The sequence below is a fragment of the Mustela lutreola genome, chromosome 7 (genome assembly GCF_030435805.1).
Source record: "Mustela lutreola isolate mMusLut2 chromosome 7, mMusLut2.pri, whole genome shotgun sequence".
NCBI classification, from domain to species: Eukaryota; Metazoa; Chordata; class Mammalia; order Carnivora; family Mustelidae; genus Mustela; species Mustela lutreola.
The window spans coordinates 10360766-10379526 of NC_081296.1; the positions used below are offsets into that span (position 1 = coordinate 10360766).

General features: G+C 41.4%; 1 protein-coding gene across 3 annotated transcripts in view; it reads left to right on the forward strand.

Annotated features, from left to right (window-relative positions):
* The window catches only part of NTRK3 (neurotrophic receptor tyrosine kinase 3), a 381172-nt gene that overhangs the window by 342308 nt on the left and 20103 nt on the right, over positions 1-18761 (forward strand). For 2 of the 3 annotated variants that reach the window (XM_059180038.1, XM_059180039.1), the window contains one exon: positions 14517-14558. The exons of the other annotated variant lie outside the window; for it this stretch is intronic. In XM_059180038.1, the coding sequence (XP_059036021.1) occupies positions 14517-14558 (42 nt within the window). The remainder of the gene's footprint in view (positions 1-14516; positions 14559-18761) is intronic. 3 annotated transcript variants of the gene reach the window in all.

An 18761-nucleotide genomic window follows, 5' to 3' on the forward strand; every position in this document is an offset into this window, starting at 1 on the left:
AGCCTAATGCTCTGGGCTAAAGAAGCCTGTGTGTGGGCGGATGCTGCCATGCAAGGAAAGCTTTCAGTACAAGTGCTGGTCTCTGAGCCCCATGTTTGTAGGCTGTGTCCCTGTAATGCTTTATGGCTGGTGAAGCCCGGGTATGTGGTGCCACCATACAGGGTGGGAAAGGAGAAAAGGTCATTCTGCGGATGAGAGAGGGCATGTTGCAGTGGGCAGTTGGTTTCTATCCAGGCCTCTGGGATCTCTCTCGAGTCTTTCTTCTTAGGTTCATTTCTAGAAATAGATATTTTATTCCTAGGGATAGAAACTAAATTGAGAGTCGAATTTTCCAGCGTTCTATCAAGATTCTTTCAGCTGCAAGTGATAGAAACCTAATCCAATCCATCGTAAGCAAAAAGGCAATGTATTGTGTCCATAATCATAGAATCCAGATTTAAGACTTATTTCTGGTGTGGCCTAATTTTAAGACCGGACTAAATCCCCAGGCTTGCCATACATTGCTCTCTCTCTCCCCCTCCTTCCTCCCATCGCTGCTCAATCTTCCTACCATCCCTCCTTCTGTCTGTCTTCCCCTTTTTCTGCCTGAGACAGTGATCTCAGGGAAAGAGATGATAATGGGGGAATAGATTCCCAAACCATCAAGACTCATGAATTTTGGAAATCATGATGATAAAATGCCTCAGTGCCTGAGCAGGGGATCTGGGGCCTTGATGTTCAGTGACAAAGACTTGCCTGCCCTGGAGATGCCTTGCCATTGGGAGCCCCAGTGACCAGGCACGAAATGATTGGTGTTGTTTGAGGTAGGCCAGGCATTATGCTGGAGAAGCTGCAGAGGAAGGACTAAGGAAGCAACACCCACCACGGACTGCATTCTCCAGTCTCTCTATGAGGACCATTTGGTGTTTCCTTGTGTCATTTTGATGAGCCCTATCTGGGCCAATGTAGGCTCCTGTCTTCATTCATGATAGCTGCAGATTTAGTTATTTCTAAATGAAAAGGCCCTTTTCAGCTTTTATGGGTGTTTTCATAGAAATAAAGTCTAGGATTCCTATCACACTTTCCCAAATCTGCCACCTTAACCCATCCATTTATATGCCCCTTAGCATCCCAGAGAGTCTTCTTTCACCTTGAGTGTGTGTAAGAGCTCTGAGTCGGTGGTGGAGAAGAGTGTTGTTGGCTTTGGAATCAGCCTCGGGTAGGCACAAGGCTTGGATCTTCCACTCGGCAGCCTTTTGAACTCACAGAAGTTGCTTCACCCTTTTCTTCCTTCCTCTGCACAAGGCTGTTGATAAGACGTTTCTACAGTCAAGGCACATTGGGAGGATTGAAGGAAGCAATGCGCTTTAATTCATTTAGCACAGATCCTGGCAGAGGTTAGGCACTAAGCAAGTTGCTCTGTCCCCGAGACAAGCCTTCCACCTCTAGCCTCAACCTTGGAATACTGAAAGCATCTCTTTCTGCCTGTTATGAGAAATCCAGAGGAGGCCTCAACTGTTGGAATCACCTACCCCAGACTTAGCTTCGCTCCACCTCTGGGGGACCCACCAACCAGGTGACCCTGAGAAAGATTCCTCACCCAGTTTCAATTAGCCTAAAAACAAGATGTCCACTTGCTCCAACCCTCCTTCCATGCTTTTAGAGAAAGGAATGTGCATAATCGAGTAGGAACGTCTTTGGGGAAAAAAACAAAAAACCAAAAACCAAACTACCCAACTGTGATTACTGGCTTAGCATTTAAGACTTTCTCCTGGGTTCATCCTCAGAGCAGCCTTCCCTCGCCTTTGGACCTTGAAGGGCAAGCCAAGAGGTAGGGCTTGTTTGTGCAAAGGGAGAAGGAGGCACTCACAGCTGCGAGCCTCAGGTTATGGCTTGGGATACCAGATGCTGTGTGGGGGGAAAGCTTCTCCTTGCCTTTCATCTGAGACCACCCTTGGCTCTCACCCTTTGCTGCAAAGAGGCACTCTGGGGTCCCGTTGTAGAATAGTGGGCTGTGTGAAACTCATGGGTCTCAGAGCTCTAACCTCACAGCACCAGGAGGGGCAGCCAGAGGTCATCCAGTGTCTGCCTCCCCAAATCCTTGTACTTTGGAAGCAGATGATACCTAAAGGCCAACAAGCCCAGCCCTTTTCCTCACCCTACCAGTTTTACAGATGAGACTCCGGGGCCCAGGGATGAACCAGGTGGTATGATGTAAACCCCAGTCAGGGCCCCGGGGCTTCTGGGTTCTGGCCCATTGCTCTTGTTGGCCTGTTTGCAGCACACATGTACACACACACACACACACACACACACACACACGGACACACACGCACATGCATACACATGCCACTCTGGAAACTCAGGCTACCAACCCCGGAGAGGGTCTTGAGACGAGCTTTTGTTCCATTCCCTCAGCGTATTGATTCAGACGGGAACATTTGGCTTTGGAAAATCTCAAGCAGTTTTCCAATGCAGAAGAATCTTTGCAGCCCTTTGCTCTGGCAGTGTAATCGTTACAGATGTGAGCAGGAGAGCAGGAGGAAGCAGAGGGTGCCCAAGCTGAGAGGGGCATGCTGGCAGCACTGGAGCAAGAGCTCAGACGACCTGAGTCTTGGTCCGGGGCGCTCTGCACCCTATTCCATGGGGCCAGATCTTGCTTCCAGCTTCCTCCCTCCTAGAATGCTTTGAGGCATCTCTAGGCACCGTATAGGTTGTGTGATTGTGTTAATTAATACCCCTTTCCTGGAACTTCTCAGGGGACTGGCTAACTAGGGTTAACTAGGGACCCGCAATGCATAAAAAAAGTAGTGGTAGTAACTTCTGTTTATGACTCACTTCGCAGCAGTTCGCAGGAGCCTCAGCTGCTGTTATCAGGCATCTGTAGGCTGCCCTGAGGACATCATCCCATCATGTTTTCTAAGTCAAATCTCCGGCTTTAACTGAAGGTGGGGGATTCTATCCGCCCTTTCACATTTGTGGTCTGGCCAGAGATCCAGCAAGTGATCTGTGGCCTCTGTCCTCCTGGGTGCCAAAGGAACTTCCTTCAGAATTAGAGGGTCTTATTTCATGACTCAGAGAAGAATCCCATTTTCCGTTGGGTGTAGCAGTGCTCTGAATTTTCCAGAAAGCGCTGGGTGTGTGAAAAGGCGCTTAACGTTTGCATCTCCTGGCCCTATGAGGAACTGCTCTAGACGAGTTAGCAGGTGGACAGGAAACTTGGCTTCAGCTCAGAGAAGCTGGATAAGGCAGCTTCTCGTGGAAGGAATCCTGTCCCATGATGCTCCTCCAGCTTTCCTTTGCCTAGGGATGTAGCCGGCGCCTGTAGGTTGTGGTGTGTATTGTTTACTGAAGTAATTAAAATATGCAAAGTGTTCCCTGTCCCCCATTTTACGCTCCTTCCCCAGCTATTTCTGGCATTTTCAGTTGGCAGTTAATAAAACAAAAGGGGGGCCCAAAGGCCCGCATCTCCCTCCAGCTAGAATGATTAATTTGGAGTGGTTTGGAAGTCGCAGACTTTACCTCTAGCTACAGCCATGCCTTCTTGGCGGATCCATTCAACTTGCTCCAAGCACTGGAACCAGGGGACCGTGAATGCCTCGTGAAGGGCACAGGGCAGGTTGGGGGAGTGAGCAGGAAGGGGGCAAAGGTCTGGTTTGTTGATTATCATAGCACAAAACCGGAGGAGACGTCTCCTTCCTCAGGGTAAGCAGGCGTGGAAAGAGCTATGACCAAGGACACTGGAAATTTACTTCCTAATCCAGCCTAAATGTCCACCACCACCAAATACCCCCTTCTACCCGCACACACAGATTCAAAACCTGTTCCCTTCTCGAGGCTGCTTCTTGCAAATATTTGTAAGAGAGCCTTGTTTTCGCCATAGCAAGTGTTGCTCCCAGTTCTGGTTAACAGATACTATGTCAGTTGCTTTATGTGGGTTGTTTTATTCAATCATTTTCATTTTAGGAGGTGGAGAGCAGTTGATGTTCAACCAATGGGGAAACTGAGGCTCAGAGAGGTTAACTGATTTCCTGAAGTGACGTGGCTATATGAGTTTGTAGCTGTGTGTTCGTCTGTGTATCTCGATGTTTATGGGCCCCCTACTCTAAGATCTGCTTAGGGGCGCGCTGCCTTCCGTTCCCGTTAGGAGGACGTTTTCTGTACCTACCAGCTTTTCTAATAGGACATCTTGTCCGTGCACTGAACAGAGTGTGCACAGTGTATTTTGGCATGGATGTCAGGCCTTGCCTCAGCTTACCTCCCCACCAGCCCAGACCCATAGCCACCTGCCTCCTTCTAACCTGTGGCCCAGAGAGACGAAAGAGACACAAACCATGTCATACTCCGGGAATCATCACGACGAGGGATGTGGGGAGGCCACAGATGCAAAACGTCTTTTGGACACAGTTAAGAAGCAGCCCCTCATGGTGACAGGTGTCAGATCAGGGCAGAAGTCCCTGTCACTGTTGGAAATAATGCTCTATGTTAACACTGTCAAGAGTCATTTCTTTTTCTTTCTTTCTTTTCTTTTCTTTTTTTTTTTTTTAAGATTTTATTTATTTATTTGAGAGGAAGAGAGAGAGAGCACAAGAGCAGGGGGAGGGAGAGGCAGACTCCTGAGGAGTAGGGAGCCCGAGGTAGATGTGGGGCTTGAACCCAGAGCCCTAGATCATGACCTGAGCCGAAAGCAGACATTTAACCCACTGAGCCACCCAGATGCCCCTCAAGAGTCCGTTCATACCCTTGACTAGGCTTTATAAACAGTCTTCCATTAATCAGCCCTCCCAGAGTCTTTCGGATGTAAATGAAGGTGAGGAGAAGCGGCTGCCTGCTTCTTGGGCAGCTGATGGGGGGCCCCAGGAGGGGATGCGCAGGCATGTTCTCCCATGATTGCAGCATGCCGTCCCCATCACAGACTTTGCAAGTGGCCGGTCCCCTGTGCGGGGCTCTTAGGATCTTGCAATTCAAAAGAAACGTTTTCAATTAAGAAAGCCAAGCAGTCCAGTTCCTCATCCAAAGCTAAGAGGTGGGCCCCCGGCCTGAGCTTACTTAGAAATGGGACCTCACGGGCTAGCCAGGGAGAATATTTTGTCACTTACTGGGAAAGCTCTTTCTCCGCCATTGGTACAAGTCAGCTCTGGTCCCCACTGGGCTTGGACAGAAGGCTCAGGTTTGGAGGATGATGTCCTAAAACTCCGATTGTGATTAAGGAATCCGATGTTGTTATCTTCAGGCTGATGGGTATTCAATCAATGGGATACACTTTCTGGTTACTGATGTCACTGAGAAGATGGCTGGAGGAAACAATTTACAGCTCGGTCTGCCTTTTGAGGAAAGAGATCCCTTCTCTTTTCTTTGCTTTTTAAATTCAAATCATCTTGTTTTTCCTTCTTTTTCCTGCCAGGAGGCCCAACACACAGGAAACCAAGTCATTGAACTCTACCAAGTCATTGAACTCTACTGCATAGATTATGTTAACCATAGACTATGCTAACCATAGACTATACTAACCAGCTCAGTCTCCTCTATTCAGAGACTTGCATTAGCTGCTCTTCCTGGGTGTTGAGACCCTGCTTTTGTAAACAGCCCAGTAGTCCAAGTATCTGAGTCAGCAGCCACACTGATCCTGGAAACCTGTTCCCAGTGTTTGTAGGTGGAATTGCCTTGAACCCACAAAACCCACAAGGAGAAGGATTTGGAGTATCCATGGGATTCACTTCCTGCTTGGCCCCTTTCTACCATGCTCTTGCTGACATTCCATCCCTGAGCTGATTTCATTACGCATAATTCAGGAATGGTGTCTTATCGTAAGGGACATTGAGCAGAATGTCCAAATTTCTGGAAAAAAAAAAAAAAAAGGAAGTGCTGCACAATAAGCATGAACACTAAGAAATTAGCACTTTGGAAGATGGTATATACACATCTGTACATGTGTATATTAAAACCCTGCATGCTTCTGTTTCTTCTAATATCTCCCTGAGTTTCTGTACATGTTCTATATAGTTTATTCTTTTACGTATAAGAAAGGTGAGTCTTCTGGAGGTTAAATGAGTTCCCTAAGGTTCCTTAGCTAGTAAAAGGCATTAGCTAAGTTATACGTTACCCCTTTGTTCCTTCAGATGGTCTGTTTCCTTATCCTATACACACATTTTCAACATCAGTCATCATATTTTTTAGATTTCTTTTTGCCATTAAATCCCAAGCAAAGCCAATCTCATCTGAAAGAGAGTTTCTTCTGTTTGCTAAATAAGTCTGAATCTAAATCAGTCCCTTGGGAGCACAGCCAGAGCTAAGCAGGGTACAGTAAGAATCTAGATTTATCACAAGAAGGCTCTATTCTCCCATTTCCCTTTACCTGTTAGTGTTTGGGGAGCCCTTGGGGTTTGGGTGGATCAGTCTAGATCCAGAGTGATCCATGGGTCTCAGCTGAAGTGAGACCTCCAGCTCTGTTCAGTGCCTTGAGCTCTTACCAAGATCACGATGGTTTCCCCAGGAAGATCTGAATGCAGCCAGGATGCTCCACGTCTAGGCATCCGTAAAAAAAAAAATAAGGACAAGTTATTTTTCAACCTACATCTTTGGACTTGCACTCTTTGCTCTATTAAAAAAAAAATACTGCTTGGGGGTGATAAAGGACAGTGAGGTCTCTGAATGAGGCCAGCATTTAGACAGGATTTAGAAAGGAGGAAACAAAAGGGGGAGTGGTAGAAGGTATGTGTTCCTGGCCCTTCCATCTGAGAACTTGCTTCTGGCAGATGCAGCTCTAGGTGAGAGAGTTGGGGAGAATCACAATGGGCCTATTTATGATAGAGGCTCACACTGCCGAACAGCTTGGCTCTTAAACTCCTTGTATTTTTGGAAGACTCCAAGGGTTTTTCCTAATCCTGGGGCTAGAGGCTCAGTCTGAAACAGCCATTCCACTGAGATTCTGCTAAATGGATGCCTTTTGCATAAACTGTCACAAAGCCCCACTCGGGGAGGGGGGGCAGGCCTATAATGATGCCTTTGTGAGCCTCCTCTGTACCTCCCCTCCAGAGAATCCCAACGGCCTCCTCGACCCAGGGCTGAGGTCCTCTGTTTGTGTCTAGCAGAAGCAAGGTTATGGCTCATCCTACTGTATATATTGGGGAGAGAAGGGGAGGCAAAAAGAAGGCAAACAGTTCTGCTTTGTGAAGTCAGAAGTCCGATGTCACTATCGAAAATCCCAGGGTCTTATGTGTTTCGTCCATGGAATTTCTAGAACTGGGGTGAAGCCATGGACAGACATGCTTCTGTGACTGTACACACCCATACTGTAGAGATGAATCAGAGGAATGTTCAGATTAATACATCCCTAAGGCCTCACCCACACCACTGGGGAAACAGGGTTCTACTGGGTGACCCGACTTCTAAACACAACAGGAAGGACACAAAGAAGCTATAGAACTAAAATTTAAACTTTGTAAGACTCGTGTATTTCTGATTTCCATCCCTGTGTGTGTGTGTGTATTTTTTTTTCCTTCCAAGAATACATTTACACTGAAAACAAAAGCAAGAGTCTAGGGGACTTCCATTTCATCTCCTCTTCTTAGTGACCTTGGGCAAGTCACTGCCTCTCTTCTAAACCAGGTTCTCTGGCTAGAGGCAGGCTAGGTCAATGCCAAAATCTTTCCTACTCTGTACGTTCCTGAGGTACAGCTTTAGCATTGACTTTCTCCTTTGGAGTTCTGGATTCCAACGAATGTTGGATTTGGGGAGATGGAGTGGGGGCAGGTACGCAGTAAGGCTGGTCCCCCAGAGAGCACCCTGGACGGAATACGGCTCTCACACCAAAGCAGCATGCCTGGAGAATGGGCCAATAGGGCTAGGCAGAGGGGTGAAAAGCTGGTTGGAAATTCGGTGTCTGTAATTCAGAATAGCCAAGTGGGGAAATAAGGAGAAACGATCAGGGACAGGGGGAGGGTGGGTAGAATAGGGGACGATCTGCAAGGCAGACTGCTTTGGTGGCCTCCGTCATACATGGGGAGGGAGCTATGAAGAGAGCCCAGCCACCAGGGTCGGGGAGCAGAGAGTGCAAAGTGTTAATTCGGGAAGGACAGTCATGTCCTTCTGAAGTTTTGAAGTTATCTGCAGAGTGAGTCAATGATTTAGAGTGGAACCACTTACTTTTGGTGCCTTGGAGACAGGATACATTTGAGGAGGACTTTGCATCTTTCCTCCTAGGTTTGGGCCATTTACTTCAGGAGGCATCCAAGGGAGATTCCAAGAGCCATGTGTGATCGGGGCATGGTCGACAGGCCTGTGTTTGTGTTAAGGACCCTACCTGCGTGCACAATGACACTCACATAGGTTCATCTAAACTTTCCCCTTCCGGATACACGGGCGTATGTGTCTGTGTGCAGCCCATGTGTGTGAAAACCCCAGGCCCTCTGGAACGAGGGGGGCAGTGATTGTAAAGATGGTGGTGCTGGCTGCTGGGCTGCTGCTGGGGGCATGGTCAAGGTGACCCCCAGCCTTGGCTGATGAGTGGCTCGGACACGCAGAGCAGAGGGGCAGAGGCAGTCACTGGGGTAGGAGGGTGACCAGGAGAATTCCCAGGGGGGGAAGAGAGGGCACACGTTAAGCTTTCCGTCTTTTTCTTAATGCACATGGAGATTCTTCTATATGGTTCTATGTGCAATCAAGAAAGATTAAAATTGAATAAACTTAAAAAAAAATGACACTGATGATAAATGGCAAGCTTTATGATTAAACTGTTTTGCCATTAATGTGCGTCGTGAAGCTTTTACAACTCTCCAGAAAGCTAGTGCCCTTCTCATGGACATTAACAGACTTCGACTTGGCCCACACAGATTAGCGATTGCGGAGGGAACTTGAATCCTTCCATTTGTTCCAGAAATATCACACCCCATGAATCGGTGTTTTCTCACCTTCGCTGCATTGTGGTTTCTTTACCTGGAAAATATGGGTCAATTTGTCTCCTTGATACCTTGTCAGAGTCGCGGGAGCAGAGCCGTTTTGAACTTCTGGGAGCGAAGCGGGCTTCTGTGAGGTCTTTGCAAACCATCAGCTGCTCCTTTTCTGTGTGATTAGATGCAGAGAACTGAGGGGCCTTCTAGAGCTCAGAGTTCCTCTTTAACCCAGAGCAGTGCCATCCCTGGGCCTGCAGGGGAGTGGGTGTCTCTCTGTGGAAAAGAGCAAGACAGTGCCTTGTTCAGGGAAGATGGAAGAGGAGAGGCAGCTGTGGGGAGGTGGGGGGGGGGGGGACACTGCCCCCCCCTCCGAAGCACTCTGTGCATGAGGGCATCTGTGCAAGGGGGGGGGCCTGAGATCCTCCTTTAGCTCATCATACTTTCAGTCCCACTACTCCTGTCCCCCAGGGCAGGGTGGGGAGCCAGGGCTCAGGAACTTAAAGAATTGGGGTTTGGGGATTTTGGGCTCTCCCTGGCTGGAGGTGAGGCACCTGCTCCTGCTTCCCACCTTTTCCCTCCCCTCCCCTTCCCACCCTTTGTCCTCTCCCAGAGAGACAAGACTCCAAACTGCACACTGGTAGGGGCTCAGCCTCTGGACCTGTGGTCTTCAAACCTCAATGCCCCTAAAAGGATTTTGAAAAATCACCTATGCATGCCCCATGTACCTTTCAAGTTGCTATTATATAAAATCTCCAATGAAATTTCAAATAGTTGCATATGATGTCATTTCCAGAATATTGTAAATATTGGCATTAAAAAAAATACATCACTCCTGTAATGTATCTAATGAACTTTAAATACCAGAGCAATTTGATACATCACAGTAACGAACGCTTAAACAGTCAGTTTTACATGGTTCCTTCTTCTTCCTGAATTTATGTTTTCATTCTAGTCACCCTACCAAATTTTATCCTTTTGTATTATATTTTTGTGCATGAAAGCCTTTTATTGGCCACTCTATCATAATTTAGTGTGACAAAAATATGTATGAAGATTGAAATTTAATTTTTAATGTATAATAACCATTAGTTTCTAGATAGTAAGAGTTTTGGGATTGAGTTATCATTACAATTATTAGCAATATGCAGAAACAGGCAGCAGATCAAAATAATGCATTTATATCACAACCTTGATGAATATGAATGATAAGAAGTATAATATTTTTGGAAATGCATCTCTTATATTTTTCCATTAGTCTGTAATGAATATTATTTATTGCTAAAGTAAGGAAGGTTTAGATCAATTCTATTCCTGTTTTTTATTTCTATTACTATAAGAACTTAGAAAGGTTATTTACACTAAATAGATGTAAAGGAGAGAGTTTTGTTATCACAATGTGACTCAATTCTTTGAACTATTGTTTGGCTATTTGCCTAAAATCTCATGTTGGCCTTTTATCAAAATTTCTTTTTAATCTCCGCTTAGCTGATCATTCTTTTAGGTCTGTCCCCTTCAATTGTTTGAAAAGATTGGAAATGACTCGAAAAAGGATGTACTGTCCAGCCACTAGAGACGTTCGTTTGCAACACCTGTATCGGTATTTTATAGCACTTATTTGTTTGTACTCTGTAGGTTTTCCCCCCTGAGATTTAGGATGAATGAGAGAACTGTGTTTCCTTTTGAGAGTAGCAGGTATGTGTGTGTGCGTGTGCGTGTGTTTGTGTTTGTGCACACGCACGCAGGCACAGTTGGGAAAGGGGATTGCTGGGCCACAGTGGGTACTCAGCCAATGTTAGAAAAAAAAAAATCCATATGGGAATTTAGGATTAGTGAAATCCTTCCACACTTTCCTTGCCTGGGTGCCTACTGGAAAAACTTCTTGTGTCTCCAAAGTTATGTGGCTCCTGGACTGGAACCACTTTAGTGGGAGCTGCTGTCTGTCTCTGCCTGTTACACTGAACAGGAATTCTAGGCTTTTATTCTTTATGGGGTAAAGAGTCCCCGGAGATATATGTAAAAAGTGCACCTTCCCTATTGGCAGTGGAAGGGTAGAAACACCCGAGTCCTATCCCTGGGGGTCTGGCTAAACAAACTGCGGCATGGTCTTGCTTGGTGGGGTCCTGGATAGCTGTGAAAGGAACGAGAACCCCAGTGAATAAAAGTAAAGTACATGACAGGTATGGGATGTTACTTCTTATCTAAGAGAATGAAGAAAATGAATATACTTTGTATTTTCTTATGCTAAAAACAATAGAAGAATAAACTAAAATCAAACCCCTAAAAATGGCTGCCTGTAGGGAAAGAGAAGATCAGGGCGGGGAGAATGAACAGAGATGGTATCAGACTTGGATTTCGTGTACTCTGTTGGTTTTAGCTTTGAAACCGTGGGACAGTTTTCACATCATTATAAACATTTAAATTTGTAGAATTAAACCAATCCTTCAAAATAAAAAGCAAAATGAAACACGTAAGCCTAACTGTGTATTACGTATTTTAAGTGTATTTTAGAAACATATATTAGGATAAAGCAACTATGTAATATTACTAATGTAGGAATCAAGATTTTCCACATAAGAAAACATACAGATATAAAATCAAAGAGGTTAAGTAAAAGCTCTGTAATCCTGATTTTGAGTTGGAAAAAATCAATATGAACTCATGATGTATTTTCCCTTAAAAGTTCTTCCTAGCTACTTCCATCAGAAACACCTAAAAATAATGACCAACCCAAGAGCAAGGAACACTCCTGGCCCCACAGTGTAGGCTCTATAAATATTCCATTGTCTGCCCAGACGACCCAGGGCTCCTTGGAGAAATGGCTTCTTCTAGGGCTAAGGCAACAAAGGTACAAGATGAGCCTATGATATTTTTTCATGTCAGAAGCAAGGATGCTATCAAAGATTACTGGGGATACGTGAGAGGCACCAAATTTAAGAGGCTGCCACTGGCCAAAGATGGAACTGTTAAGCATTAGCAAGAGGAATTACAATAAGTTGAAACACTTCAATGTGTTAAAAGACATACCTGCACCCTCCCCCCCAACACACAAATATGAACATACAGAGTCAGCAATGCTTCTCAGAACCAAACCAGACCAAGCCTCTTACTGGTCACCTTTGGAGGATGCTGGGGAAGGAACTCGTTATTCTGAGCACTCATAAATGAAGAAAGAGAGCCAAGCATTTCTTATATGAAGTGTTATCTGTATAATCAAATAGTTAACGAGGGATTTTTTTTTTTTTTTTAACCTGTAGAAGATTTCCAGCAAATATACGCAGAGGTGGATGCTGGAATTAACACCTTCTGTAGCCGCTAATGAAATAGTGGGTCTGGGCAGTGCCTGCTGGTACCTTGGGTGAAAGAGGGCATCATAGTAGATGACCAGGCTGAGAGCATGGGGCTCCATGATAGTCCAGGGTGTGGATGGTGGTGTCCAAGGTACTGTAGGCCAAAGATCTCCAAGTACTTATTTTCTTCTCAGAATCTCATCTTAGAATCTTTGCCTTATTCCTGTATGTTTCCTGTTTCAGAGCTTAGCTTTCAGGTCTTTAACTCAAGAGTTTGGATCATCAGGCTAGTATTTCTCAGGCAGTCCATATCAACTTACCTTATTTCCATCTGTGAAATGGGGATACTAGGGAATTCAGTCGTACACCATGGGATGAAATGAAGGACGTGTGGCTGGTACTCATTGTGCCTACACTGGCGTTATTCTTATGAAGACGATTATGTCAGCCCATCGCTTGCCTGGTTAGGTTTTACCGTGGGACTGTTTGTCCATATTTTTTGCCAGTGAAGGATTTAACCACTACCTTTCCCAGACTAACTCTCCGATGCGGGAGAAGGTTGTAATTTTTTTTCCTGGAGGAAAATCAGTGTAGGCTAGGTGGGTCCTTATGGGGAATATAGAAGCCAGGAAATTAAGTTTATTATGCCGCCCATGAGCATATAAGGACACAGAGGGAATAGTCCTTGCATTTTACTTTTGCATCTAACAATACTCAGTGGCATTTTGCACAACTCATCTTTCTTTAAGCAGGGGCAATGCTTGATTCCTATGTTGAAGATGAGAAAATTGAAACTCAAAGAGGTTGAGTGCTTGTCTAAGTTCATGTCACAGCCCAGCATCTCTGACTCCCGATTTATTGCTCTTTTTGTTTGATTACTGGCCTCTTGAAATATTTTAGTCCACTTCCGGAGGAATGCCTGATAAATTTCGCCCACATCTTAGTGGGGTCCCCGCAGCCACTTAATGCCCTTCTAATACTTTTATTCCCAAACACTTATGCTTATCAAGGTTTACACCAACACACTTGAATTACTCTCTCTCTCCCCCTTTGTAAATTTGGAGATTTCAGTCTGGAACACCTCTTCTGAATTTATTTAAAAAAAAAAAAAAATCATCAAATGAGGCAAACACCAGCATCAGTTTGGAGGAATCCATGACTTAAATTTTTTCATCAGGAGGAATGTTTCTATATTTTATTTTATTTTATTTCACCAAGAAACCAGATCAAATAAGCTATTCTACAAAGTTCTATCACAAACTTACTTTTTCTTTACACACATCATCTTTGGAGACAGAACATACATAAATTAGGTCCACTGGTTTTCCTTTACTCAGATGTTTACTTTTTCCTTTTATAGTTTTTAAACATTTTAAACATGACATATGATCATGATAAAATTACAAACAGCACAGAAGTACATCTAGAAAGGAAGTGGGCTTTTCTCTTTGGTCAGTGCTCACTCCACTCTCACTTCCTTCTCGGGAGGAAACATTAGTTTAGTAACTCTATTTCTGGATCTTTTTCTATGCATTTATAGACTTATGCATTATTCCCTTTTAATGTACTTGCTTATGTAGACACATTTTTACATGAATTAGAATGCTAATATATATATATTTAATGTCTTGCATTTTCATTTAATGTATTCTAGACCTATTTACATATCACTACACGTACTCTACTATATTCCTTTTAACCACTACAAATGTGTGTTTAATGATGGACAAATTGCTGCCCTTAAAAACAATGAAATAAACATCTCCTTCCACCACTTATTTTTGCTTATAGGAGCAAATGTTTTCTAAGACTCCTAGAAGTAAAATTACCGAGTTAAAAGGCACTCAACATCTTCAGTGTGGACAGCCGCTGCCAAGCTGCAGGGACACTTCAGAATAACTCTGTCCTCGTACCTTTTCAAGCACTAGATAGTATCAATTTTTTTTCATATGACATTCAAAAATGTGTCTCTTTGTTGCTTTAACTGGCATCTCTCCATATGTTTGTGCTCATTCGTAGCCCTTTTGTGGATCATCTGCTCTACCCTTTATGCATTTTTTCTTTTTGGTCGGGTTGCTTTTCTAAAACTAATTTAAAGGAAAACTTTATGATATATGGATTTTAATTCTTGGTTACATATATTGCAAATATTTCCTCTGTCATTTGTCTTTTAACTGTACTTATTTTGTATTTTGCCATGCCACAAGTGTTTGGTTTTTGCAAGTTGTATCGCTAAAATACTATCCTTTATGGCTTCTTGAACATGAGTCTTATTTAGGAAGACCTCCTTCTCCTGAGTTATAGAGATACTATTCTAAGTTTTCTTCTAATATTATTATTGTTTTGTTTTTATGTTTAGCTCTTTAATCCATCTGGAAATGATTTTTGTATATGGTGTGAGGTAGGTATCTAAGTGTACTTTTCAAATGAATAGTTCATTGTCCCAACACTTTGATTACTAACCCATCATTTCATATATTAAATTCTGATATTATACATGGGTCTGCCTCTGGACTCTATTTTGTTCCATTGATCAGTGAAATCTGTCTATATCTATGCCAGTAACACAGTGTGTTCATTCCTGTAGTTTTATTATATGTTTTGCAATCTGATAGAGTAAATCTCCCCTGTGGTTCTATTTCAAATATATCTTCATTTTTATCAAGTATTTATTCCTCCAGACAAACTCTGGTACCATCCTGTCAATTTCCATACATCATTCCATTGGGGTTTTCATTTAGCTTGTGTTGAATTTGCAGACTAATTTGAGGGAGGAATGAGAGATTTATGATACTGAGTCTTCCTATTCAAGGAAATGACATATTTTTCCATATATTAAAATCTTTTATGTTTTCCAATACTTTTCTTTAACTAGACCTTGTATGTTTTCGGCTAAGGTTTATGCCTAGGAATTATAATTTTTTGTTGCTATTATATGATCTTATTTTGCATTGAATTTGTTATGACTGTGTATGAGGATAGTCTGATTTTTTGTAGGTTCATTTTATATCTAGGCGGCTTAATCGTGTAATGATTCTAATTGCTTTTTAGTTAATACTTTGAATAAGTCTTAATCATATGTATGCAGCGGTTTTTGACTCTTCCTTTTCAGTTTTGTACCTTGTTTTTATTTTTGCTTTATTGCATTGGCTAGGACCATCTCAACAGTATTGTGTAAAATCAGTGAAAGAATATACTTTTCTGTGCTTCTAAAGTCTTATTAGCACATTTAATTGTCAGTGTCTTAAATAAAGGAAGTTACCTTTGCTAATGAATTCCTGCATTTAATCAGGAAAATGTGTTGGAAATTTTTGGCATCTTTCGAAAGGATGGATTTTCTTCTTTTATCTCTTAATTTAGTGAATTAAACACTAGATTTCTAAGGGCTGAGGCATTCTTGCATTTCTATTATAAATCTTGTTGAGTTATAATATGGAGTTCTTGTAATATCTTGCTGGTTCAGTATATAATATTTTATTCATATTTGGAGGCTATATTCATAACAGATAATTTTACACATATATAGATAAAATATCTATGGCTGTATTCATGTATTTAAGGCTATATGCTATGTTTGACTGATTTTATCATCAGAAGTATTCAAATCACAGCAAATCAATTGAGAAAGTTTCTAACTTTTTTTATTTTTTGCTTTGGAAAAGTATAAATAGGACAAAAAATTTTAGTGGAACTTGCCCCAAAAATCATTTGGATCTTGTACTTTTTTAATGCATAGAATTTTTACTATAATTGTAATTGTTTTTCATGTTTGAATTTTCTACTTCTCTCTTTTTTCATTAACTTTTTCTAGTAAATCAATTATGACACCTTTATTTCCAGATTTTTTGTTGTATTTTCAACATTTTACATTTGTCTCTTCTATGTCTTTTATTGACATTGCCAAAGGGTTATATTACTTTTAAAGAACTACCAATTAATTGTGTACACATAGTCTCCTTTTAAAATTGTTTCCCTTTTGGCTGGATGTTTTGCTTTGCTTTCTTTTATACTAATTCTTCATTTTATCTTTATTATTTATTTCTTCTTTCTTTCTATTGTCATATAGGTCCTTACTACCTTTGTTGTTGAATCACATTTTAATTTATGAACTATTTTAAAAATAAGTGCTTACAGGTTATATTTTTAAAATGAACTATATTTCATAGGCTTCAATAAATACCAATTTAATTATCGTAATAAATAGTTTTATATTTAATTTTCAATTATTCCTTTATCAAAAAATTTTTAATTGCTCAAAGAGAAAGTTTAAAAAAATATTCTTTTGTTGTGAACTTCTATTTGGCACAGAAAATGTTTCCCATTTTTATTTTATGTTTACTGTGGTCTTCCTCTTGGTATTTCAGCTTTCCTTGAAGGTATAATATGTGATTAGTTTTATAAATTGTTTCAGATAATGGAAAATAATTTTCAACTCTTTAGGGAGGCTGAAAGATACAGAATCACAATACTCATAGCTATCAATTAAAACTGATTATATTTTTAAAATGTCTCTTCAGTTATCTTGTCTTCTTGATCTGTCCGTTTGTGAAAGAAGTGTTTTGATTTTCCACTTATAATGGTCGTTTTGTCAGTTTCCTTTGGTTTATAGCCCATTTTTACTCTTTGCATTTTTGTTGCCATATTATTGGAGCCTAATAATTCATAATTATTGTAATGCTGGATTTTGCCATCTTGAAATATGATGTAAATTACGTTTTCTCCTTTTAATTCTTGGTATTCTAAATTTTTTCCACATGTTAATAGGCAGCATTTTATATATTCAATATTATACATTTAAATCATATATTGTGTATATCAAATATATATATTTAATATCTATTCATTCTTCCTTTTTATTGTCTTTTTGCATCCTTTCATTCTTAATATTTTCTGCTCTTTTCTTCTATGCATGTCTTTTCTAAATAACACACATCTTTATTTTTTTAACATAAATTTTCTCTTATTTAAGAGACAATATAACCCATTTGGACATAGTGTCTGTATTATATACAAATGATTACAAAGATAATATTATTATCTTTGTATAAATGATAGACAAAGATATTCTTTAAACTTCTTTTTCATAGCGTGCCTTCAACATCATTAGCCCGTCCCTCTTTTTTGTCTTTTTTTTTTTTTTTGTATTGGTTAGAGATTTTTGGTCCTTTTTTCTAAAAACGGGTTTGGAAGCTATATGTACTATTTCTGTACTTTTAGGAGGCACTTGAAAATTTTAGCAAGCAAATTTAAAAATTGAAACTCTTGTAATCAACAATTGATGACTGTCTGTAAACTCGCCTTCCCTCCCTAAAAGGCAAAGCCTTTGTCAGGCTTCTAAAGATTCCTCTTCCTGTTCTTCTATGTACTGGTGGCTGAAATTACCTGAAGGTTTCACTCCAGAGCAGTAGAGTTAGCAGTAACAGTCGTAGTACTCTTAGCATTATTGGGATTATTATTTACTTTACGTCTCTATTTTACAGGAAGACTTTATTAGTGATTGTATTACATTTTACTACCAAATTAGCAAACACTAAGATTTAAATTGCGTTTTTGTGACTTATATGCTCTACATTATTTGTTATGTTCCCAGTCATTGTCTATTTTAGATTCTTTTTTTTTTTTTTTTTCTGTTTTTCTGGAGCAATCCTCAATTAATTTCTGCTCCTTTATTTTCTGAAGAACTAGAAGTGCGAAGCTTTCTGAGTCAGTGCGTGTCTGAAAGAAACCCCTTCCTTTGTCTTTGACACAGGACACAGAGCTGTCTTGATTTTAAAATCCCAGGTTGAAGATAGCTTCTGCAAATCCTTATCATCATTTATCTCCTAAAATATTTCAAGTGGATAAAGCAAATATCATTTTCCTTTTTAGAAATAAGATGGCCCATTTTCCAGTAAGTCATTCTTTCTTAAGTGCTCATTATCCTTGTCCCTCGAATGGATCCACCATAGAGAACTTGTAATTAATAGTTCATCAGGAAATTTATAGAGAGCTCTTTTTATCAATGGCAAGCACTTTTCTAACAACAAATTCCATGGGCGAGCCAAAAGTTCCCATTTCTGATATTCTGTTTACTAATGATGCAGTGAGTTCCTGAGTTTTGAAACATGCTGTGAATTTTCTTCCACTTACACTAATACCTCGAGCCTGCTGGGCCCTGAGGATTTCCCTAATGTTTCCTCAGGAAAGGGTATCCTGAATGTCAGTCACTTCCTCTTGTCCTTGGCTGTCAGATCTGTAGACCCCCAGACAGATCTCCTTAGGCCATTGTATTTTTAAAAAAATTTTTTTAAAGAATTTATTTATTTGACAGAGAGATCACAAGTAGGCAGAGAGGCAGGCAGAGAGAGAGGAGGAAGCAGGCTCCCTGCCCAGCAGAGGGCCCAATGTGGGGCTCCATCCCAGGACCCTGAGATCATGACCTGAGCTGAAGGCAGAGGCTTAACCCACTGAGCCACCCAGGTGCCCCATCCTTACGCCATTTTAAAAGAGACTTTTCTCATGGGCCTTTGTCACTGATTTCCTATGAGCATGTGGTCTTCCATACATTTGGAACTTCCCTATCCCCTTCACTTGAAACACTGAGACATAAGGGACAGTGAGAAAT